This window comes from Chlorocebus sabaeus, chromosome 25 (genome assembly GCF_047675955.1).
Source record: "Chlorocebus sabaeus isolate Y175 chromosome 25, mChlSab1.0.hap1, whole genome shotgun sequence".
Classification (NCBI taxonomy): domain Eukaryota; kingdom Metazoa; phylum Chordata; class Mammalia; order Primates; family Cercopithecidae; genus Chlorocebus; species Chlorocebus sabaeus.
In genome coordinates this window covers 4,933,933-4,958,961 of record NC_132928.1, presented here as the reverse complement: position 1 = coordinate 4,958,961, position 25,029 = coordinate 4,933,933, and the positions used below count along the sequence as shown (strand labels likewise).

Sequence of the window (25,029 nt, the reverse complement as noted above, 5' to 3'; positions counted from 1 at the left end):
CACCCCGCCTTAGCATCCCCTCCCGTTTTCTTAGGTAAGTGCCGTTTGGTGTTTGAGCAGCATCACAAGGTGGGCCGGCCTAGGTCTCCTCCCTCCTGTCTCTCTCATTTCGAATGGGCTTCTGAGTTCTGATTCCCAAGCTGTGAGCATGTGTTGGGGATGGCGGGGAGGGTTAATGGGTCTAGTTAGCAGCACCACCTTCTGGGAACTGCACCTTCCAAGAATTTCTTGGAACTAGCCTCCTAAACACCCTAGAATGTGATGCATCTCAGCAGCTGATTGTTGTTAAACCACCTCCTCAGCTTTCTTGGGAGAAAGGAAGGGATTTTCAAAGTGGATCCATTTTTAGCTCTGTAATTATCAGAAAATGTGTTCTTTGGGTAATTGTCTGAACTGCAGGATTCTTGTGTTGACTTGTGCTCATGATTCATTTTTCTTGTGGCAAGAGCCACTTGCCTCTTCAGCAACTCTCCCCACCAGGGCACATCATAAGCTCTGTGGGGCCCCTACAAAGTGCAGGTTTGGGAGCAGGAAGCATCCTGGAAGGCAGAGGTTGGTGTGATTGCTGCTTTCGGGCATATAAAGGATTCTCATGGGAAGGAGGCTGACTCCTGTTGCATCTGCAAGTTTAGCGAGTGGTTCGAGGAAATTATCTTAAATGTGAGCTCAAATGATTGGTATGAGAGTAAGGAGAAACGTGCTTCATCAGTGGTAGTCATCAAACTTTGGGACTGGTTGTGAAATGTTCACATCCCTTAGACCAAGTTACGTTTTTTTATTTTTATTTTTCATTTTTTGAGGCAGAGTCTCACTTTGTCATCCAGGCTAAAATACAGTGGCACGATCTCGATTCACTGCAACCTCTGCCTCCCTGGTTCATGTGATTCTCCTGCCTCGGCCTCCTGAATATCTGGGACTACAGGCATGTGCCACCACGCCCGGCTGATTTTTGTATTTTTAGTAGAGGTGAGGTTACACCATGTTGGCCAGGCTGGTCTCAAACTCCTGACCTCAGGTGATCCACCCACCTCGGCCTCCCAAAGTGCTGGGATTACAGGAGTGAGCGACCGCACCCAGGCCCTTAGATCAAATTAGACAAGTTTGTACCTGAGATGATTTTGAGTTAGACTGAGCCTGCCCAATGTCAGGGGCATTTAGTTGTATAGTTTGGGATGTCCGTTCTGGCTTGACAATTCTGTGATTCTCCAGTTCATGTCCCAATTTCCCCAAGAATTTGTCTGTTCCCACTGCAGGTTTTCCCTGACATTTGTGGATGTAAAAAGCTGTAGTGGGGGGATTATTTTCATTCTCTCATTGGGCATTCTCATCACCACATGGAGGAGAAGGGCATGTGGGTAGGATTTGGGGGTGAGTGGGCCGTTGAGTTCACTGGGTAGCCTGGTGGGAAGGGGCAGGTGCCCAGGTTTAGTATTGGAAATGCAGTGGTGATATGACCATAGGTGTTCCCACTAATGGGCACCTGTGTCTGTTCCTTGTTACAGCTTCCCAGAGCCACAGCTCTGTCTTACGGAGGAGTTATGATGTGAAGTGAGGCTGCCAGTAGCAGCCTGAACCCACTGCAGAAATTCCATGATGTGGTTCTGAAAGCAGGGGTTGGAGGAGATGGGGAGTGGATATGACACTTTCGCAGTGAAAAGTCAGTCTTGTTAAATGAGGAGATTGCATTATTATTAATGCTTCCTTACCCTCCCCTCTCTCCAGGACTGTCTACATAATTGGCAGGGCCTTGTGAAAAATGGCAATGTGAGGCTCCATGTCGGAAACTGATGCCAAACATTCAACCAAAGGTGGGGCTCTTCCCAGTGCAGGGCCTTGTGCAGCTGCACAGGTCACAGGCCCCTGAAGCAACTGAGCCTGGTCTCCGTGACCTTTGCATTATGATTTTGCTGTTCTTCCTCCTATAAGCCGAGTATATTTCCTCTCCCCACTGATACTTGGCTCTGTCGGGTGACAGGATTTGTCCACTGCAAAGTGGGCAGGCGTGGGAGTGTATGTCAAGGCTGTGAGAGTCATCGGACATTTCTGTTCTCCCTTCTGAAATTCTGTCATTGACAAGACCAATCCACTAGTTCAAGGAGGATGAGAGGCATGGGGAACCTACCTGAGCCCACCTGTACCTCAAGGCCAAGCCTGCTAGAGCCGGTGACTGCCAACCATCCTTTAGATGTGTGAGCAAGTATAAATGGTTATTGTTTTAAGGCACTGTATTTTGGAATGATTTGTTACATAACATTCTTATGGCAACATTCCTGACATGCGTGGATATAAAAAGCTGTAGTGGACGGATTATTTTCATTCTCTCATTGGGCAGAGTATCTTAGCTCCTGGTATCTCATTGATACCATAAGCATGTGGCACTTCTATAAGGGGAAAACTTTTTTCTTAAAGTGATGTTATTCTTTGCCAGAGTTCAGCCATTTGTTCACTCTACAAATTTACACATAGATGGTTCAAGATTTGTTCAAATTTCTTTGACCTATGTGGGGGCTACTAAGTACATTTATAAACCAGAACTTAGGGAAAGACGCATGTTGCTTTGGTGCACAGTATTTGTCATGTGCTAACAACCAGGAAGGGCTGGGTGCAGTGGCTCTTGCCTGTAATCCCAGCACTTTGGGAAGCAGGAGGATTGCTTGATCCCAGGAGGTTGTGATCAGTGTGGGTAACATAGTGAGACCCCCATCTCTACAAAAAATAAATAAATAAAATTAGCCAGGCATGGTGGTGCATACCTGTAGTCCCAGCTGCTCAGGAGTGGGAGGGGGAGGTGGGAGGATCACTTGAGTCCAGGAGGTTCAGACTGCAGTGAGCCAAGGTCGTGCCACTGCACTCCAGCCTGGGTCAGTGTGAGACCCTGTCTCTAAAAACAACAACTGGGAGGAATGGAGAAGATGTTGCCTTTTTTTTTTTTCGTAATTACTGGCACTCCTCGCCGCAAGGGATTGATTGGATTTCAGTTCTTTTTAGCTGTCAATATGGTTCTTCCTACAGGGCTCTGGAGGGAATGGCATATTTTAATTGAGGGACATGATACAGTGAAAAGGGACACATAAACTCAGAGGCAGTTGTGTGGAGTGCCTTAGAGAGACCATTGTTGACGTAGAAGTTTTGCAGATCAGAATTCTCCGTTTCTTGGGGGGATTTCTAAAGCATGGAAATAGTGATGCCGACTACTCTATGCCTTTAAAAGTGTTAACTCCTTTAATCTCACAACAACCCTATGAAGTAGTCATTATTAAAAGCCACACTTAACAGAAAAGGAAATTGAGGCTTAGAGAGATTAAGTATATATCCGAGAGTCTCCTGTTTCTTAAGTGGTAGAGCTGGGATTTGAAGGCAAGCCCATGTGACCAGAGTCCACATTTCTAATCACCACATTATAGGGGAGATTGTTGCTTCTTTTCAAAACATGCCCCTTAAGGACCACCGCTACGGTAACATGGCTCAGCTATTTTAAAGGGAGGCTGTGGATACTGAAACCACATAGTGCCTCAGAGAGCCTATAAGATGCTTGGCTCACTATCGATGGGTCCGAGTGGATTCTTTTAAGGCTCTTTTTCTAATTTCATTTAACTTCTTTGTAGGGTAGTTCACCCCTGGAGGGAATATTTGAAGAAAAGTAAAAATATCTTGTAACAAAAGTTGTAACTAGTTCAGAAACCCATGTCTCATGCATAATTTATATTCAGACACTTTCCGTGGCAAACTCCTTGTTAGTCAGAGGGAAAGAAGGAACATTTTCCTTGATGTGTAAACAGTGGTGCTATGCTGAACCAGAAGTTGGAGGGGACATGTCCTCACCTCACTCCTCCCGTAGGGCCGCAGCAGGCAAGCTGAAGGACTTTACAAACAAATCCCTAACACATGGGCACTGGCTTTTCACTGGGGATCTGGGTAGCTGGTTGGCCCTATCCTTATTAGTTCTCTATTGTCCTGATAATAAGGTATCGAACCAGTTTACAGCAAACACCATTTATTTCTCATGAGTCCATGGGTCATGTGGTCAGTTCTGTTGATCTTGGCTGCACTTGGGCACAGGGGATGTTCTTCTGGTCTTGGCTGGAGCTCATTCTTGTATCTGGTGGGCAGCAGGCCATTAGCTCATCTCAGTCAGCCTCAGCCACATCTCATCCTCCAGTGACCACCTGAGGCTTGTTCTCCTGGTGTCATAGAGAAGCAAGAGAAGTGGAAATGTGCAAGCAGCTTTTCAAGCTTTGGTCAGCGTGGAGGCACTACAAAGTTAAGGGCAAAGGATGTGGATATTCTTCAGTGAGACTTTGCTGCCTTGATTGTGAAAATTCCTATGCTAGGATCATATCAGGAAGTAGCAAATGTTAGAGTCTGCTGGTCTCCAGTATTCGTCATTAGTGGAACTGATGGTTTCTAATTTTTTTTTTTGCTTATCAAGAGCACCTCTGGAGATGTTTCAACATATATCTGCTTAAGAATCACTTCTAGAAGTTCTGCTCTGGGAGTTCTTGGGAGGGTCCAGTCATCTGTATTTTGAAAATGCCCCATGGAGGGGCCACGGTAGAGAAACACTGTGGGAAATATTTGGTGACTTGAGTATTTGGTATATGTTCTGGTGATTCCTAAGCAGTGCCAGGATGGCTCCCCAGGGTCTGGAGAACTGGATCTGTGGAGGAGGAGAGGGGAGGGAGAAGAGCTTCCACCCAGAGAAGTTGACAGCAGACAGATGTTACAAGCTGCCAGCTCCTTTGCAAACAGCCCAGGATGAGCTGAGCCCTCGACTTGAGGAGCATTTCCACAACTTGCTATGTCCTGGCTGTGTGTGGAGAGAACACCTTCCTCGCCTGAGACACAACAGAAGGTTGCTTTTGAGATGAATGTGGGGCCGTCACAACCAGTTTCAAAAAGTAAAGCAGCCCTCATGGCAGCAGGAGGAGAAACCCTAAAATCATCAGGGACCTTAGGATGCATCACTGAGAGGGTCCCTAAACCTGGCTGTGCCTCACATTGAATCTGGATCGATGATTAAACATACGACTCTGAAAGGCAGGTTCCTATCCACCCAGGATAGTTAGTTTTATCTGTCACCTTGGCTAGGTCATGGTGCCCAGATGTGTGATCTAACATTGTTCTGGTTGTTTCTGTGAGGGTGTATTTTTGGATGAGATTAACATTTAAATCGGACTTTCATTATATGAAAAAGACACATGCACACGCGTTTATAGCAGCATAATTTGTAATTACAGAATTATGGAACCAACCTAAATGCCCATCAGCCAATGAGTGGAAAGAAAATGTGGCATGTATGCACCATGGAATACTACTCAGCCATGAAACGGAATGAAATAATGGCCTTTGCGGCAAGTTGGCTGGAACTGGAGGCCATTATTCTAAGTGAAGAAACTCAGGAATGGAAATCCAAATATCATATGTTCTCACTTATAAGTGAGAGCTAAGCTATGAGGATGCAAAGGCATAAAAATGATATAATGGGCTTTGGGGATTTTGGGGGAAGGATGGGAGGGGGCTGAGGAATAAAAGACTACACATTGGGTACAGTGTACACTGCTCAGGTGATGGGTGCACCAAAATCTCAGAAATCACCACTAAAGAACTTATCCATGTAACCAAACACCACCTGTTCCCCAAAAACTATTGACATAAAATTAAAGAAATAAATTGGACTTTGAGTAAAGCACATTATCATCCCTTCTGTGGGTGGGCCTCACTCAATCAGTTGAAGGCCTTACTAGAGCAGAAAGACCCAGCTCTCCGGAGCAAGAGGGGATTTGGCCAGCAGTCAACTTTCAGACCTCAACAGCAACATTGACTGTTCCCTGGGTCTCCGGCCTGCCAGCCCACTCTACAGATTTTGAACTTACCAAATCTCTACAGTTGCATGAGCCTATTCCTTAAAATCTCTCTCTCTCTCAACACACACATACACACACACACACGTGCACACACACATACATACACACACCCTGTTGGTTCTGTTTTCCTGGAGAGCCCTAACTAATGCACTCCCCTCAATTCTGGTAAGTTCAGGTTCAGTAGGTTTACAGAGAGGCCTGGAACTGCTGTGAACCGAACCTTCATAGCAACCTTGTGAGTTGGGTGAAATTATCTGCTCACCAGATGGTTAGTACCTTGTTCAAGGTCACCCAGCTCATAGGTCTGGTCCCCGAGTCCATGTTCACAGTCTTCGACCCTTGCTGCTTCCAATTCCTCACATTCATAGGAGTCAGTTATTTTCCATAACTTTACAGAGCTTGTTACCACTACCCTAGGGGCCAGTGTCTGCAGGGCCAGCGAAAAGAATGATGATCGCTTAGGCTCTCCTGTAGTCTCCACAGACCATGTGGACCAGGTGAAAGTAGGCTGGTCCCCTTACTGCATTCATCGGCAGAGGCAGAGCAGATTCTCACAGCCTGACCTTCTCAGCAATAAAGATTTATGGACTCTTGGGAGTTTTGCTATGAGAAGTCACCAAATCATTGATTGTTCTGACAGAAACAATTTGGGTTTTCATAATATCCTTCTCCTGTCATTAACGTAACAAGGAACTCTGGGATTATAGGATGTGCGAGAGTCAGGAAAGCAAATTGGGATATGGGTTTGGGGCTGTGAGTAACAGAGACCCACTATAACGTGACTGAAACACGATGGGGCTCACTCGGCCTTGGGAGGCCTGTCCAGGCTGGCATGGGGTGGGTGGGACTCGGCCTCACAAAGCTGTCTAGAGACCCAGGCTCCTCCCGTCTTTGGAGCTCTGTCATTTTTAGGGAATTTCCTTGTCCATGTGGACCGTGAGGACGTCACATCATGACCTTCTTTCAAGTAGCAGAATGGAGGAGGCAAGAGGAAAAGGGTCATTTCCTTGAAGAAAGTGACCCAGAAGTCACACACACCACTCCCCCTTAACTCTTTGGCCAGATCTTAGGCAAATAGCATAATCTAGTCTTGATTCTGTGGGGCTATGTGCTCAGCTCAGCATCAGGGATTTTATTCCAGAGAAATGGCAGTGAGGACATTGGAGGACAGCTGCAGATCTCTGTGTCACGAGGGATGTCAATCAGTAGAGCAACCTGTGCAGGACATGCAGCCCTGATGTGCACTCTGGAAAACTAAGGGCAGGAATGTGAGGTGGGAGAGGAGCAAGAAGAGGTGTCACAGAATGAATGATATTAAACGGATCCCGGAGGAGGCTGGGCATGGTGTGGGTTGTGGGGAGCTGAGAAGTGCTGGGTGTTGGCTTTATGGAACAACCCAGTAGGTACCAATCTGAATTCATTCATTCATTCAACTGGAATTCATTTAGCACCTACCATGTACGTAGTCGGTTGTTATGTGCTGAAGGGGATAAATTGTGGGTGTGTGTGTAGTGTGTCAGTTGTGAAGACATGCTCAGTACAGCTAAAAGAAATCTTGCTTTTTCTCTGCATTCCTGCCTGAGAGTCCCTCAAAGCCCTAATCACCTAAAACCTTATATGGTAGTTGCCTGTACATGTCTCTTACACAGTTGTATTCTTGAAGACAAGGATCCTGTCCTTCTGGTTTCTGCAACTGCTACATTACTTAGCATGGGGTCAGATTCATGTTAGATAGCAGCAAGGATTAGTTCACATGAGACTGGCAACCACAAATACCATGGGCTATGATTTTCATAATGTGTGAGCCGGAATTCTCACTGCTGAGCATGGGATAAAGGCATGTGGAGAAGACCAGAGAAAGGCCGTGACAGGTGTGACGTGCTTGTCACGTCAGAGCACCCTCAGTGCCCAGTGGGTGAGCATTGTAATGGACGTAGTTAGAACGCTGGTTTTCGACCTTGGCTGTACACTGAAATTGCTTGCGGAGGTTAAAACATCCTGTTGCCTGGGTCCCACCCCCCAGACTTTCTGAAGTGCAGCTTGGCACTTGTTTTTCTTTTTTTTTTTTTTGAGACGGAGTCTCGCTCTGCTGCCCAGGCTGGAGTGCAGTGGCCGGATCTCAGCTCACTGCAAGCTCCGCCTCCCGGCTAGTTTTTTTTTTGTATTTTTAGTAGAGACGGGGTGTCACGGTGTTAGCTAGGATGGTCTCGATCTCCTGACCTCGTGATCCGCCCGTCTCGGCCTCCCAAAGTGCTGGGATTACAGGCTTGAGCCACCGCACCCGGCACTTGTTTTTTTAACAGCTCTCCAGATGATTCTAATGTGTAGCCAAGCTGAGGATCACTGAGTGGGAGAATAGTGCAGGTGGGGAGGAATTTTCACTTTCCCTGTTCTTGAGGGTATGATTTAGAGAGCCATAATTTTCCAAATGGTTGCAGAGTAAAAGCAATGATTTGCCAACAGGTGCCCAAGTGGACTGAAGGAGTTACTTCGCAAATTCCAGGGAGATGGTCAGCCCAGCGGGATGACTCATTGCAAGTAATCCACGAGCCACGTGTTTTTTGTGGTGGGAACTCTGCTTCCAGATGCTTCATTTTCCAGAATGTGATGAGAAGTAAAGATTCTGGTTTTCAGCCCCCAGAATGCTCACCCTTCCAGCCACTCATTTTTGCCCTTTTCCAAATTGCTGAAGAAGCAAGAAACATTTTTGGGTCCTGTTTCTGGGCCACAAAATGGGCCAATCTTACAAATCCTAATAGCCTCTTATTCTCAGTAGCATCCAGTCTCTGCCTCTCACTCTTTCCAACTCCTACAGCCCCTCTCTAAAGGTAAAACCACACCAGCCTGTACAAAGGTGGGGACAATAAGAGAGAATTCCTCTGAGCTCCCAGCTTGTGCTGAATTAATTCGCATGCTCCAGACATATCTTCTCCCCACGGAAAAGCTGCGTTGCCAAGTTATCATGCCGGCTCCATTTGTAACTTCTATGGGACTTGTTATTCCTTAAGCAATTTGGGGCATTGGTCCTCCTCCAGAACTGAGTTTCACTGGCTCTGATTTCTAAGCTGTCTCTGTGGCGCAGACAATTACACAACTCATGGAGTTTTGTTTCATTAGGATAAGACCCGGCAGTAGACAAGAAAATGCACTGAATAAGTTAAATGTGCTATACAAATGCAAAGTGCCATTATTATAAAGGGATAGAAAAGCCATCCTGTTTCCTTTCTGTATCAACCAAATGGTCAAAGCAGTGATGAGATTCTGGAGGACAATGATCACCGATTATAGCACAAGGAGGTAGGCGGGGAACACGCAGCAAGAACAGCTCTGCTATTGTGGCCTTCCAGTGGTGACATCACTGCTGTTACCACTCAGGACACCAGCATAAGGTAGCACCAGTGCCACTGGTGTCCTGGCGGGAACCAAATAAAGGAGCCACTCAGGCAGGATGTACTGATAAATGACAAACTATATGTCTTCTGAGAGAAACTGTAGAATTCTCTGCGTGAGCTAGACTTTAATACATGCTATTGGGTACTTCACATGTTTTTTGATAGTGGTGATACCAATTGCCAATGTTGGGTCATTCTGAGTTATTGATAATGTATTTCAAGCACACATATTCTGGACTTTAAAAGGAAGATGGGTGTAGGCGGAATTCAGAAGGTAAAATAATTTGTAAAAAGCATGCTTTCCTTAGCAGACTAGAAGATGAGTAAGGGCACTAACTGTGAATCTTGTTCACTGTGCAGAACTCTGCCTACAGCCAGCGCAGCACATAGCCAGTAATGCTTTGCTGATGGAATGAATGAATGAGTGAATGAGTGGAACAAACTCCATAATGACTACTACATGCTTTCCATGTGCTACGTGCTTTACAAGTGTTTCACTTGTTCTTACCACACTGCTGTGATGTGGAGATGGGGAGATGAGACTTGGAGGGCTATGAGGTCACTTAGTAAGTGCAGGGTCTGGATTCACCCCAAATCCCTGCCCTTTCTAATAGTCCTTATGTTTCCATGCTCTAGGGATTAAAGACGTTTCCCTACTTTTCCCAGAATATTTCCACGTCTTTGAGTTTTTCAGAGCAAGCTTGGCACCATCCCTGGACATTCTTGGGCATATCCATTCCCAGGATCCACTGTTGTCCTCATGCGGACAGGCCCCATTCTCTTCTGTAGTCTGACTACCATCTCTTCTCCACTGGTTCTCACCCTTCAAGTAAAAAATGGGCTAAGAGGTTTTGACCAAAGGCATCGTTTCAACCTCAAGAGACTGTTGAAACTGATGTCTTCAGAGAAAGAACCTTCAGAGGACACTGTACCCCCTTCTCCTGGCCCTTTGGCAGCTGAGTGTCAGCCAGGGCTGCCATAACACAGCAGCCGGGTGGCCTTAGCCACAGGCATTCATCTCACAGGTCTGGAGGCTGGAAGTACTAGATCAAGGTGTCGGCAGGGCTGGTTCCTTCTGAGAGTTCTCCGCTTGGCTTGTGGATGGCCACCTTCTCACTATCTCCACGTGATCATTCCTCTGTGTGTCTGTTTCCTAATTTCCTCTTCTTTTAGGACACTAGTCATACCAGGTTAGGGTCTGTAGGCTAAATCCATCTGACAGCAATAATTTAAGCATACCTTTAGAATGGCCCTATATGGCAGATGCATCTGAAGGTGTGTTCCAAGCTGGGGAACCTGTGTGTGGCCAACCTAGAGTTTCATACCTTATCTATGATAAAAATCTGAGCCCCTCACCCCCTACCTGTCCCACTTGTCAGGGACATGAACTATGCAGAGGATTGGGGCCCTGAGCTTTGAGTTGAATGAAGGTTGCCATGTGGGGATCATTAGGGGACAGTGTTAAGTGAAAATGTTTTATAAGCTGCATGATGTTTACAGGAGGTTGTGGTTTTCTTGCCCACCCTGCTGCCACTGGGCCTTGTGGTTATCTTGTCTGGCCCACCACCTAGTGGACTGTAGGAAGGTGGAAATGTTGTCCAGCTCATTGCCACTGCACTGTAGGAAGGCGGATATTTTGTCCAGCCTGTCGCCACTGGACCATTTCTGTATGTAAGGTGGTTCTTTTGTCCAGCTTGCCACCACTGGACTCTCTCCCCTGTATGGAGGGCCCCAATAAAACCCCATGTCTCCTTTGCTAGCTCTGGGTCTCTTCTTCAGACTCTTGAATCTGGTACCCTCCCTACTGAGGTTAATAGGGTTTTGGCATAATAGGACCCACCCTAATGACCACATTTAACCTAGTTGCCTCTCTAAAGACTCTGTCTCCAAATACTTACTGTCCCATTCTGAGGTACTGGGGGTTAGGGCTTCCACATATGAAATTTGGGAGGACATGTTTCAGTCTGCAATAGGATCTCTGCACCAGAGAAGAGTTTTCAGGGAAACAGCATCCCATTGGTTAGGAGAAATGATTTACCTGCCCTTGAATTCTGTTCTTTGGTGAATGGCAAATAGAGTGAATAGTGAGTTTCCGGGTTTTAATTTTCCTAGCACTTTCTCATTATTCCAGATGTGCTTCAGAGAAAGAAAGGGCAAGACTTGGATCCTGTTTCATTGGGTTTTATTGTTTATCAAGATCAAAAGCAAAGTTATCCTCAGTAAAGCCCATGAAGACTTTCCCCCATCCTTCTCCTGGAGAAAGGATCTAAACAGAAGGGTCTGGGTCCTGCCTCTCCACACCCCTTGCAGGGAGCAGAGTGCAGAGCCTGTCCCCTGGACCTAGACGGTTGGCTCAGCACATGTTGGACAGGGCGTGGGTCATTCATCATTCTAATTAGCTCCAGTGCCTGTCTCCCCAGCAGGCACAGAGTCAGGACAAAATCCTCGTCTGCCATGTGAACTTCTGCAGAGGTGCCAATTGCTGAGTAGGGCCGAAGTCATGTAATTATTGTAACTATTTTTGTTTTTGGGACATCCCTTCCCAGGAGATCCCAGGCACTTCATTGCCTGGAAGTTGTCACTTGAGAGCAGGACAGCATTGACCCATGTTGGGGCTGAAGGAAGTGATGAAGGGCCCTGACCACCCACAGTGCTGTGCTGGCTGCCTGGAAGCCATGGCATGCACAAGCTTCTGGAGAGGCCACTGCAGGGTGTCAAACTGCTATGCAGAGAGTGGAAGTCAGGCTTGGTTTCTTTTTTGTTGTTGTTGTGGGAGGAGGTAAGGTTAGCTAGACATGGAAGATTGGTTCTCAGTGGCTATCTTAGTGCTGCTATAACAAAATACCATAGACTCAGTGGCTTAAACAACACAAATGTATCTCTCACAACTATGGAGGCTGGGAAGTCCAAGATTAAGGTGCCAGACAATTCAGCATCTGTAGAGGGCCACTTCCTGGTTCATAGACAGCTGTCTCCTGGCTGCAGCCTCACATGGTGGAGGGGCAAGCTCTCTCTGCACCCTTCATGAGGACACTAATCCCATTCATGAGGGCTCCACCTTCATGTTTTCGTCTAATCCTAATAACCTTCCGGAGACCCCACTTCCTAACACCATCACATTAGGGGGTAGGGTTTCAACATGTGAATTTTTGGGGGAGATGTTCAGCTTGTAACAGAAGCTTAAGTTTTTTTTCTATAACAACATTTATTAAGGTATTCTATGTGGTATAATATGCCAGACATTGTACAAAGTGCTTGGTTGGATGATCTCACTCGCGACAGCCCTGGGATGTAGACATCATTATGGTCCCCTTTACAGTGAGGAGGAAATTGAGGGACAGAGAAGTTAAGCAACATAAGCTAGTACATGAAAAGCTGAGATTTAAATCCGGGCAGTCTTTCCTTGGAGCATGCTATTTCATTTTCTATATTAATTGTTTTAGTTATAAAATTAATATATTCATATTTTCACTAGTAAAATGACGCAAAGTTGATATGAAGAAAATATTAGTAAGTTGCCTCACCCTTCTCCTTCCTATCTGACATAAAAGCTGGGTTTGTATCCTCCCATTATGCTGTATCTCCATGAACGTTTAGATTGACAAATACATGTATGCACAGATATACACTCCAACTCGGTTTTTTTTGTTTCTCTTTCCTAATAATGGAAACGTTGCTTTCCTATAACTAGTTTTTTCCCCACATACCATTACATCACCGATACCCTTGTAGGTCAATAGCTATAGGTTTCTCTTAAAAATAATTATGATTTTGAAGGGGCATGCCCAAGATGGCCAAATAGGAACAGCTCCAGCCTTTAGCCCCCAGCGTGAGCGATACAGAAGACGGGTGATTTCTGTATTTTCAACTGAGGTACCGGGTTCATCTCACTGGGGCATGTCGGACAGTTGGTGCTGGTCTGTGGGTGCAGCCCGACCAGCAAGAGCTGAAGCAGGGTGAGGCATCGCGTCATCAGGGAAGTGCAAGGGGGAAGGGAATTCCTTTTCCTAGCCAAAGGAAATTGAGACACACAACACCTGGAAGATCAGGTAACTCCCACCCTAATACTGTGCTTTACCAAGGGTCTTAGCAAACGGCACACTAGGAGATTATATCCTACACCTGGCCCTGAGGGTCCCATGCCCACGGAGCCTCCCTCATTGCTAGCACAGCAGTCTGAGATCTAACCGCAAGGCCGCAGTGAGGCTGGCAGAGGGGCGCCCACCATTTCTGAGGCTTAAGTAGGTAAACAAAGCCTCTGGGAAGCTCGAATTGGGTGGAGCCCACCACAGCTCAAGGAGGCCTGCCTGCCTCTGTAGACTCCACCTCTGGGGACAGGGCATAGCTAAACAAAAAGCAGCAGAAACCTTGGCAGAGGTAAACGTCCCTGTCTGATAGCTTTGAAGAGAGCAGTGGATCTCCCAGCACGGAGGTTGAGATCTAAGAACGGACAGACTGCCTGCTCAAGTGGGTCCCTGACCCCTGAGTAGCCTAAGTGGGAGACATCCCCCACTAGGTGCAGACTGACACGTCACACCTCACACAGCTGGGTACACCCTTGAGATGAAGCTTCCAGAGCAAGAATCAGATAGCAACACTTGCTGTTCAGCGATATTCTATCTTCTATAGCCTCCGCTGCTGATACCCAGGCAAACAGGGTCTGGAGTGGACCTCAAGCAAACTCCAGCAGACCTGCAGCTGAGGGTCCTGACTGTTAGAAGGAAAACTAACAAACAGAAAGGACACCCACATCAAAACCCCATCAGTACGTCACCATCATCAAAGACCAAAGGCAGATAAAACCACAAAGATGGGGAAAAAGCAGTGCAGAAAAGCTGGAAATTCAAAAAATCAGAGCGCATCTCCCCCTCCAAAGGAACGCAGCTCATCGCCAGCAACGGAACAAAGCTGGATGGAGAATGACTTTGACAAGTTGAGAGAAGAAGGCTTCAGATGATCAAACTTCTCAGAGCTAAAGGAGGAACTATGTAACCAGTGCAAAGAAACTAAAAACCTTGAAAAAAGATTTGATGAAAGGCTAACTAAAATAACCAATGTAGAGAAGACTTTAAAAGAACTGATAGAGATGAAAACCATAACACGAGAACTACGTGACAAGTGCACAAGCTTCAGTAACGGGACTCGATCAACTGGAAGAAAAAATATCAGCGATTGAAGATCAAATGAATGAAATGAAGCAAGAAGAGAAGTGTAGAGAAAAAAGAGTAAGAAGAAATGAACAAAGCCTCCAAGAAATATGGGATTACGTGAAAAGACTAAATCTACGTCTGATTGGGGTGCCTGAAAGTGATGGGGAAAATGGAACCAAGTTGGAAAACACTCTGCAGGATATCATCCAGGAGAACTTCCCCAACCTAGTAAGGCAGGCCAACATTCAAATTCAGGAAATACAGAGAACACCACAAAGATACTCCTCGAGAGGAGTAACTCCAAGACACATAATTGTCAGATTCACCAAAATTGAAATGAAGGAAAAAATGTTAAGGGCAGCCAGAGAGAAAGGTTGGGTTACCCACAAAGGGAAGCCCATCAGACTAACAGCAGATCTCTTGGCAGAAACTCTCCAAGCCAGAAGAGAGTGGGGGCCAATATTCAACATTCTTAAAGAAAAGAATTTTCAACCCAGAATTTCATATCCAGCCAAACTAAGTTTCATAAGTGAAGGAGAAATAAAATCCTTTAAGACAAACAAATGCTTAGAGATTTTGTCACCACCAGGCCTGCCCTACAAGAGATCCTGAAGGAAGCACTAAACATGGAAAGGAACAACAGGTATCAGCCATTGCAAAAACATGCCAAAATGTAAAGTCCATCGATGCTAGGAAGAAACTACATCAACTAGTGAGCAAAATAACCAGCTAATATCATAATGACAGGATCAAGTTCACACATAACAATATTAACCTTAAATGTAAATGGACTAAATTGTCCAATTAAAAGACACAGACTGGCAAACTGGATAAAGAGTCAAGACCCATCAGTTTGCTGTATTCGGGAGACCCATCTCACATGCAGAGACACACATAGGCTCAAAATAAAGGGATGGAGGAAGATCTACCAAGCAAATGAAAAACAAACAAACAAAAAAGCAGGGGTTGTAATCCTAGTCTCTGATAAAACAGACTTTAAGCCATCCAAGATCAAAAGAGACAAGGCCATTACATAATGGAAAAGGGATCAATTCATCAGGAAGAGCTAACTATCCTAAATATATATGCACCCAATACAGGAGCACCCAGATTCATAAAGCATGTCCTTAGAGACTTACAAAGAGACTTAGACTCCCATACAGTAATAATGGGAGACTTCAACACTCCACTGTCAACATTAGACAGATCAACGAGACAGAAAGTTAACAAGGATACCCAGGAATTGAACTCAACTCTGCACCAAGTGGACCTAATAGACATCTACAGAACTCTCCACTCCAAATCAACAGAATATACATTCTTCTCAGCACCACGTCACACTTATTCCGAAATTGACCACATAGTTGGAAGCAAAGCATTCCTCAGCAAATGTAAAAGAACAGAAATTATAACAAACTGTCTGCCAGACCACAGTGCAATCAAACTAGAACTCAGTACTAAGAAACTCAATCAAAACTGCTCAACTACATGGAAACTGAACGACCTGCTCCTGAATGACTACTGGATACATAACAAAATGAAGGCAGAAATAAAGATGTTCTTTGAAACCAATGAGAACAAAGATACAACATACCAGAATCTCTGGGACACATTTAAAGCAGTGTGTAGAGGGAAATTTATAGCACTAAATGCCCACAAGAGAAAGCCGGGAAGATCTAAAATTGACACCCTAACATCATGATTAAAAGAACTAGAGAAGCAAGAGCAAACACATTCAAAAGCTAGCAGAAGGCAAGAAATAACTAAGATCAGGGCAGAACTGAAGGAGATAGAGACACAAAAAACCCTCCAAAAAATCAATGAATCCAGGAGCTGATTTTTTGAAAAGGTCAGCAAAATTAATTGACCACTAGCAAGACTAATAAAGAAGAAAAGAGAGAAGAATCAAATAGATGCAATAAAAAATGATAAAGGGGATATTACCACTGACCCCACAGAAATACAAACTACCATCACAGAATACTGTAAACACCTCTGCGCAAATAAACTAGAAAACCTAGAAGAAATAGATAATTTCCTGAACACTTACACTTTCCCAAGACTAAATCAGGAAGAAGTTGAATCCCTGAATAGACCAATAGCAGGGTTTGAAATTGAGGCAATAATTACTAGCCTACCAACCAAAACAAGTCCAGGACCAGATGGACTCACAGCCAAACTCTACCAGAGGTACAAGGAGGAGTTGGTACCATTCCTTCTGAAACTATTCCAATCAATAGAAAAAGAGGGAATCCTCCCTGATTCATTTTACGAGGCCAACATCATCCTGATACCAAAGCCTGGCAGAGGTACAACAAAAAAAGAGAATTTTAGACCAATATCCCTGATGAACATCGATGCAAAAATCCTCAATAAAATACTGGCAAACCAAATCCAGCAGCACATCAAAAAGCTTATCCACCATGATCAAGTGGGCTTCATCCCTGGGATGTGAGGCTGGTTCAACATATGCAAATCAATAAATGTAATCCAGCATATAAACAGAACCAAAGACAAAAACCACATGATTATCTCAATAGATGCAGAAAAGGCCTTTGACAAAATTCAACAACCCTTCATGCTAACAACTCTCAATAAATTCGGTATTGATGGAACGTATCTCAAAATAATAAGAGCTATTTATGACAAACCCACAGTCAATATCATACTGAATGGGCAAAAACTGGAAGCATTCCCTTTGAAAACTGGCACAAGACAGGGATGCCCTCTCTCCCCACTCCTATTCAACATAGTGTTGGAAGTTCTGGCTAGGGCAATCAGGCAAGAGAAAGAAATAAAGGGTATTCAGTTAGGAAAAGAAGAAGTCAAATTGTCCCTGTTTGCAGATGACATGATTGTATATTTAGAAAACCCTGTTGTCTCAACCCCAAATCTCCTTAAGCTGATAAGCAACTTCAGCAAAGTCTCAGGATACAAAATCAATGTGCAAAATATCACAGCATTCTTATACACCAATAACAGACAAACGGAGAGCCAAATCATGAATGAACTCCCATTCACAACAGCTTCAAAGAGAATAAAATACTTAGGAATCCAACTTACAAGGGATGTAAAGGACCTCTTCAAGGAGAACTACAAACCACTGCTTAGTGAAACAGAAGAGTACACAAACAAATGGAAGAACATACCATGCTCATGGATAGGAAGAATCAATATTGTGAAAATGGCCATACTGCCCAAGGTAATTTATAGATTCAATGCTATCCCCATTAAGCTACCAATGACTTTCTTCACAGAATTGGAAAAAACTGCTTTGAAGTTCATATGGAACCAAAAAAGACCCTGCATTGCGAAGACAATCCTAAGTCAAAAGAACAAAGCTGGAGGCATCACTCTACCTGACTTCAAACTATACTACAAGGCTACAGTAACCAAAACAGCATGGTACTGGTACCAAAACAGAGATATAGACCAGTGGAACAGAACAGAGCCCTCAGAAATAATACCACACATCTACAGCCATCTGATCTTTGACAAACCTGACAAACAAGAAATGGGGAAAGGATTCCCTATTTAATAAATGGTGCGGGGAAAATTGGCTAGCCATAAGTAGAAAGCTGAAACTGGATCCTTTCCTTACTCCTTATACAAAAATCAATTCAAGATGGATTAGAGACTTAAATGTTAGACCTAAAACCATAAAAACCCTAGAAGAAAACCTAGGTAATACCATTCAGGATATAGGCATGGGCAAGGACTTCATGTCTAAAACACCAAAAGCAACGGTAACAAAAGCCAAAATTGACAAATGGGATCTAATTAAACTAAAGAGCTTCTGCTCAGCAAAAGAAATTACCATCAGAGTGAACAGGCAACCTACAGAATGGGAGAAAATTTCTGCAATCTACTCATCTGACAAAGGGCTAATATCCAGAACCTACAAAGAACTCAATCAAATTTACAAGAAAAAAACAAACAACCCCATCAAAAAGTGGGCAAAGTATATGAACAGACACTTCTCAAAAGAAGACATTTATGCAGCCAACAGACACATGAAAAAATGCTCATCATCACTGGCCATCAGAGAAATGCAAATCAAAACCACAATGAGATACCATCTCACACCAGTTAGAATGGCAGTCATTAAAAAATCAGGGAACAATAGGTGCTGGAGAGGATGTGGAGAAATAGGAACACTTTTACACTGTTGGTGGGACTGGAAACTAGTTCAAACATTGTGGAAAACAGTGTGGCGATTCCTCAAGGATCTAGAACTAGAAATACCATATGACCCAGCCATCCCATTACTGGGTATATACCCAAAGGATTATAAATCATGCTGTTATAAAGACACATGCACACGTATGTTTGTTGCGGCACTATTCACAATAGCAAAGACTTGGAATCAACCCAAATGTCCATCAGTGACAAACTGGATTAAGAAAATGTGGCACATATACACACCATGGAATACTATGCAGCCATGAAGAAGGATGAGTTCATGTGCTTTGTAGGGACATGGATGCAGCTGGAAACCATCATTCACAGCAAACTATCCCAAGAACAGAAAACCAAATACTGCATGTTCTCACTCATAGGTGGGAATTGAACAATGAGATCACTTGGACACAGGAAGGGGAACATCACACACCGGGTCCTATTGTGGGGAGGGGGTAGTGGGACGGGATAGCATTAGGAGATATACCTAATGTAAGTGATGAGTTAATGGGTGCAGCACACCAGCATGGCACATGTATACATATGTAACCTGCATGTTTTGCACATGTACCCTAGAACTCAAAGTATAATAAAAAAATAATAATTACATAAGCTTTCATAATATTGCATAGTACACAGAATTTATTTAGTCATTTTCATATTGATGGACCTTATGCATGCTTTCAGTTCTGTTTGGCCCCAACCCTGCAATAAACACCTTTGTGAGGTTATATCCCAGGAGTGAAATTGTCAGGCAAAAGGGCATATGAATTTGTACTTTTCTAAAAATTGCCAGATTACTTTCTCAAAAAAGTCAAAGCAGATGTATTCCCACTGGTAGTATAAGAGGGTGTCTGTTTCCCCACACCAGTGTCACCATGACTAGATGTTCCAGGGTAGCCCATGGGCTGGCCTGTCGCCGAGGCGATCTTCTGTCCTCAGCCCCAGGCGCAGCCCCAGGTAGATGCAGAATTGAGCAGTCAGGAACTTCTTCTCAGAGACCTGCTTTCTCAGTCTCAGCAGCACATTTCAATCCACTGGGGGACGTTTAAAACCCAAGGATCCAGATGTGGGACCGCACCCCCAGAGAGTCCCACTTGATTGGACAAGGGGGCACAGACAGTGGTGTATTCAAAAGCCCTCAGAGGATTCTGATGGCCTACCAAGGTAGAGACTTCTACTACAGACTTTGCAGACACCAAGATCCTAACTTCCCTTTCCCCTCTCTTCCCTTCCCCCTCATTTCTTCCCCACTCCTTGGGCCCTCTCCTTGCCGGTCAGGGGAGACTCCACTGAGATAGCATCCTCTACCTTTACTGTCCTGGGCCTGCAGAAACACGTTGGTTGTAAGGGCTAGCTTTTAATTTCCATGTCTGAACCTCATCATTGAATTAGAAACTCAGGAGGTGAGGTTAGGGCCTCAGCGTTTTATAAATGGTGCCAAGACAGCCCAGTGTGCAGGCAGGGTGAACCATTGCCCTGTTTCTTTTCAGAGCCGGAAACACTTCTGACGTCTCAAGGTCCATCTGTCCTGGCTGGTTAAAACCCTTTTTCTACCTGTTGGAGGGGCCGGGAGATTTTGAGGAGCCGGTGACCTAGTGTCTGTGCATCCCACATGGGCCTGTGCTCATGAGAGGAGAGGGCTGGCCAAGGTAGACGTGACCACCAGACCCGCTGAGCCGTGATGGGCAGCTTAAATGTGTTGATGAACATGAAGCCTGCTTAGCAGAGGGGCTCCAACGTTGCTGCACGTTAGAATCACCTGTGGGAAATTTAAAAAATCCTGATGCCCAGAATTCATCCCAAACCAATTAAGTCATAATCTCTGGGGATGAAACTCAGCATCAGTATTTTACGAAACTCCCCAAGTGACTCCAGTGTGCAGCTAAGTTGGGAAAATCAGTGCCCTAGAGAGCATTTTGCAATGTTAGTTATCATGGTTAGGGCACTGAGTTTCATCAGCCTGGCCGTGCTGATGGGCACCTACTGCTTTCCTATTAGCGTTGCTGCCTTTACCTGCCTGGTTGCCTCTTTCAAGCCTCCCTACCCAGTTCTTGAGCTAAGAATAGAGTTTCCAAAGCAATTTGTTTCCTAAAAGATAGAAGTTCATCTTTTTTCATGAGGCAAAAATATTCCTAGTATTTTTATACATGCGAACATTTCCTGGTTCTGCAGGATTCTGTTGACTCTGTTAGTCCCATCAGCCACTGCCAGCTCATTCAGCACGCAGCAGGTATTTAGGCAGAACAAGGTGAGCACCTGCATATTCTCCCTGCAGCACACCTGAGTCACTGCTGCTCTGCAGGCCTCCCACCTCAGCCCGCAACGCGTTCCAACTCAAAGTGAGCAACAGTGTACCAATCCTGCCATGAATGAGGCCAGAGTTTCAGTGGATTGGATCCTGCAGTACACCTCTCAGAGGTACGCCTTCGGTGGACTGAGAACACGAACTGCTGTTCAGGAGGTAGGGGCATGGGTCACACTAGTGCACACTGCAGGTAGTAAGGTGCAGGGTGGCAGGTGGAAGGACGGTGTGTGTTCTGCCTGGTGTGAGCAGGCTGCATCACCTACAGAGCAGGACCTCCATGAGTCTCTGGTCATCCAAGAGGAATGGAGACACAGCCCCTTCTCTCCTGAAAGCAGCAGCATGGGAACGATGAGAAGGCTCTCTCCAGGGCACTGTGGCCCTGCAGGGTCCTAACAGCTCTGAAAGCCAGCAGGGGCTTTCTGTGAAAGCTAAAGTCAGCAGCAGATAATATGATGCAGGATTATGCCATTCGAATCCCCTAGGGAGCTTTTAAAACCCAGGGATCCAGAGGCAGGGCACCATCCCCCGAGTCTCATTTAACATTTTATTTTGAAAAATGTCAAATATAAGGGGATGTTGGAAGAACAGCATAATGAACACCTACATAGCCTTCACTAAGATTCGCCACTTGTTCACAGTTTGCCGCATTTGCTTTCTCAGCTCTTCCCCATCCCCCGTGTATGTACAGCACATACTTTTTTTTGCTGGACCATTTGATTGTATGCATCCTGGATCTGTATCCCCAAATACACCCTCCAACGTAACCATAATACCATTGTCACACACCAAAGAACATGGTTATAATATTGTCACCTAACCATAGTCACATTTCCCCTAGTTTCCCTATAATGTTCTTTATAGTTGTTGTTGTTTTCTAAATCCAGGGTCCAATAAAAAATCACACATTGTACCAGGCACAGTAGCTCATGCCTGTAATCCCAGCACTTTGCGAGACTGAGGGAGACTGAGGCGGGTGGATCACCTGAGGTCAGGAGTTCAAGACCAGCCTGACCAATGTGATGAAACCCTGTCTCTACTAAAAACACAAAAATTAGCCGGGCGTGGTGGCAGACTACAGTAGCCAGTACTCCCAGCTACTTGGGAGGCCAAGACAGGAGAATTGCTTGAACCTGGGAGGCAAAGGTGGGAAGGTGGCAGTGAGCCGAGATCGCACTGCTGCACTCCAGCCTGGGCAAGAGCGAGACTCCCTCTAAAAAAAAAAAAAAAAAAAAATCACACATTGCATCTAGTTGTTGTGTTTTCCATAGTTCCCTTTAATCTAGAACCGTTTCTCCACCTTTTTCTTGGCACTGACCTCTTCTGAAGAGTGCCAAATGCAGGTAGTTTTTAAAAGTTCCCCATGTATTTCTAATGAGCAGTAGGATTAGGAAGCACTGCAGTCGAAGGCTGCATGGTTTGTTTTCCCCATATAAATATCTGGGAAAACGAACAGGAAGCAGGGCGCTGGCCTGGGGCCTCCTTCATTCTTGGGAAGAGCCACATGTGCCTTCCATGCCCAGCCCTGGCCCCTTTCCATGGTGGTGTTTAGTTTTAGTTATGCAGAGTCACGAGCCACTCTGATCCATACCTTTTCTGGCGCAGCACCTTGGTCTCTTCTTTTCCCCTCCCTGCTGGGATCCCCTGCTCCCATTCTGTGATTTTTGTGCTGGATGTTCGAGGTATTGAGCCTGTGATAGGAATCGCTTGAGCAACCTCACAGAGGAGGGCGAAAGGAGGGGACGTGGTGGTGTCTGCTCTCTCTGTAGCAGCAGCAGTGAGGGGTTGTTGTGAATGTTCTGCAGAGAGGGATGTCTCTCCCAGGCTGCCACAGTACCTGCTCCAGCCACACTGAAGTCAGCACCATTCACTTGCCCTTCATCTTCCTTCTTCCTCCATTTTTTTTTTTTTTTTTAGCTGAACCTACCCATTCTTTAAGACTCAGCTCACATCATCACTTCGGGGAAGCCTTTTGCGTCCTTCCTCAGTTGGTGTCTGTGTGCTTCTGGGGGCTCCCCTAGCACCCCAGGCTGATGACTACCCTAGCACTTACTAGGCAGCACTGCATTTTTCTTTCTGCAGCTAGACCAGGAGCTGCCAGAGGACAGGGACTGAGTCTGTTATGAGTCCGACACCAGTGCCCGCACATTGTAGGTGTCCAGTAAATGTTCAGTGAATGAAAGCAAAAGAGGTGTGTTCAGTTCTGAGAATTCTACAGTCACAGCTCTCCAGGTTACAGTAATAGAATATTAGGGTTAGTGTGGGAACAAAAGTGACTTCATCTTGGATGCTGATCCACCATGTTCACTTCTGATTAGCCCTAGTCCCAGGAATGGCTCTTGATTCCCACTTCACTTACTGTCCCCACGTAAGAACATGTCAACCTTGATGTCATCAGACAAATTACAGGCAAGGATGCACATAGCATCCTTGCCTGTTCTGGAGGGTCGCCTTTGATTGTCTTACTAGAGCACATGTACCCTCTCCCTGTGGTCTATAAACCTTGGGTCTGAGGAGTAACAGTGCAAGACAGATCCACCTGTCTTGCAGCTACCCAAGACCACACTTTTATCTGTACGTTCCCTCAGTCAATGACCCAATACCAAAAAACTGGATTTGTCTGCCCCCTTCTTTGGTGTCTCAGCTCCTTCAGCATTTGGGGGCTTTGCATGTATGTCTCTTTAATGGAAAAGCTAGAAAGGACCTTAGTGAATCCTGGCCTGGCTCTTTCCTTGAAGGTAAACAGAAGTGCAGAGAGATAGACCCCACTCAGTGCCACAAATGGTAGAGTTAGGACTAAGCCTGTCTCCTGTTTCCCTGAAACCAGGGTTTTTTCCCTATGATACCATTCACCTTTATTTCATTGAACTGTTTACTGATTTCATATGTCCAAATCCTATTGACTTTTCATTATTCACATGTGGATAATTTTTCATATTATTATGTACTTTAAAAATCCAGTCTCTAGTTGGCTGCCTTTCCTTTCCTTTCCTTTTTTTTTTTTTTTTTTTTTTTTGAGACAGTCTTTCTGTGTCACCCAGTCTGGAGTGCAGTGGCGTGATCTTTGCTCAGTGCAACCTCTACCTCACAAGTTCAAGCAATCCTCCCACCTCAGCCTCCCGAGTAGCTGGGACCACAGGTGTGTGCCACCACACCCAGCTAATTTTTGTATTTTTAGTAAAGATGAGGTCTCCCCATGTTGTCCAGGCTGGTCTCGAACTCCTGACCTTAAGTAATCCACCTGCCTCAGCCTCCCAAAGTGCTGGGATTACCGGTGTCAGCCACTGGCTGCCTTTCCTTCTGACCACAGGAAAGAAAAGTTCATTTTAGTCAAAGTTTAAGCACAATGTAGTTAGGAGAGCAAATCTACCGGATGAAAAGCAACAAGCCCAAAACACACTTCAACCATCCCCAACTTCAAATAAGGAATTCTGTGCTGCTTTGAAACATCATGGAGAGACTCTCACATTGGTGTGGATGATTGAGAGTTAACCACAAAGTTCACAGAAGCAGCTTTTCTTCTCTCTCTGCCCCATTGTGGGCTTGGCCAATGAGCAATGTGAGTCCTGGGACGGCCCGAGAATATTGCTATTCAAGTGGTCCAATACTTGAATAGTATAGTGAACCAGCAGCTTTGGCATCACCTGGGAGCTTGTTATAAACACATAATTTCATGCCCCACCCAGACCTGTGGGATCATAATCTGCATTTTAACAAGATCCTTGTATCCACATTATTTTGAGCAGCATGGCCGAGAACCCCAGCTGTCAAGTTCAGAACTGGCAGGCTGTACCCGCTCTTCAGCAGTAAGTGCTGAATGCAGCAAGTGCTGGATGCTTACTGGGCATCCACCTTGTGTGGCCTTTATGGATGGCACCAAATAAATGAACATCCTGCTCTTATTGTTACCTTGTCCTTATTGACATACCTTTCCCACCTCATCAGTTTCACTCCTCTGGGTGAACCCCTGGTGCTACTGAGACCCTCTCTGTCCACTAGAATTCCCACCATCTCACTGTTGCAGGGTCCTCCTGCCATGCAGCTATCCTCTGACTTACCCCATCCTGCTCCCTGTCTCTGGTCACGCTGCCTCCATGGGCAACTCCTGGTTTTCTCTACCTCCCTTAAGTTCTCCAGCG

At 45.3% G+C, this 25,029-nt stretch overlaps 1 protein-coding gene across 6 annotated transcripts in view; it reads left to right on the top strand.

Moving 5' to 3' along the window:
- Positions 1-25,029, top strand: part of CNIH3 (cornichon family AMPA receptor auxiliary protein 3) — a 335,293-nt gene that overhangs the window by 277,435 nt on the left and 32,829 nt on the right. Inside the window, exon 4 of one of the 6 annotated variants that reach the window (XM_073011494.1) lies at positions 5,238-6,462. The exons of the other annotated variants lie outside the window; for them this stretch is intronic. Within the exon in view, the coding sequence (XP_072867595.1) occupies positions 5,238-5,447 (210 nt within the window). The 3' untranslated portion in view covers positions 5,448-6,462. Of the gene's footprint in view, positions 1-5,237; positions 6,463-25,029 lie in introns of those variants that run through there. 6 annotated transcript variants of the gene reach the window in all.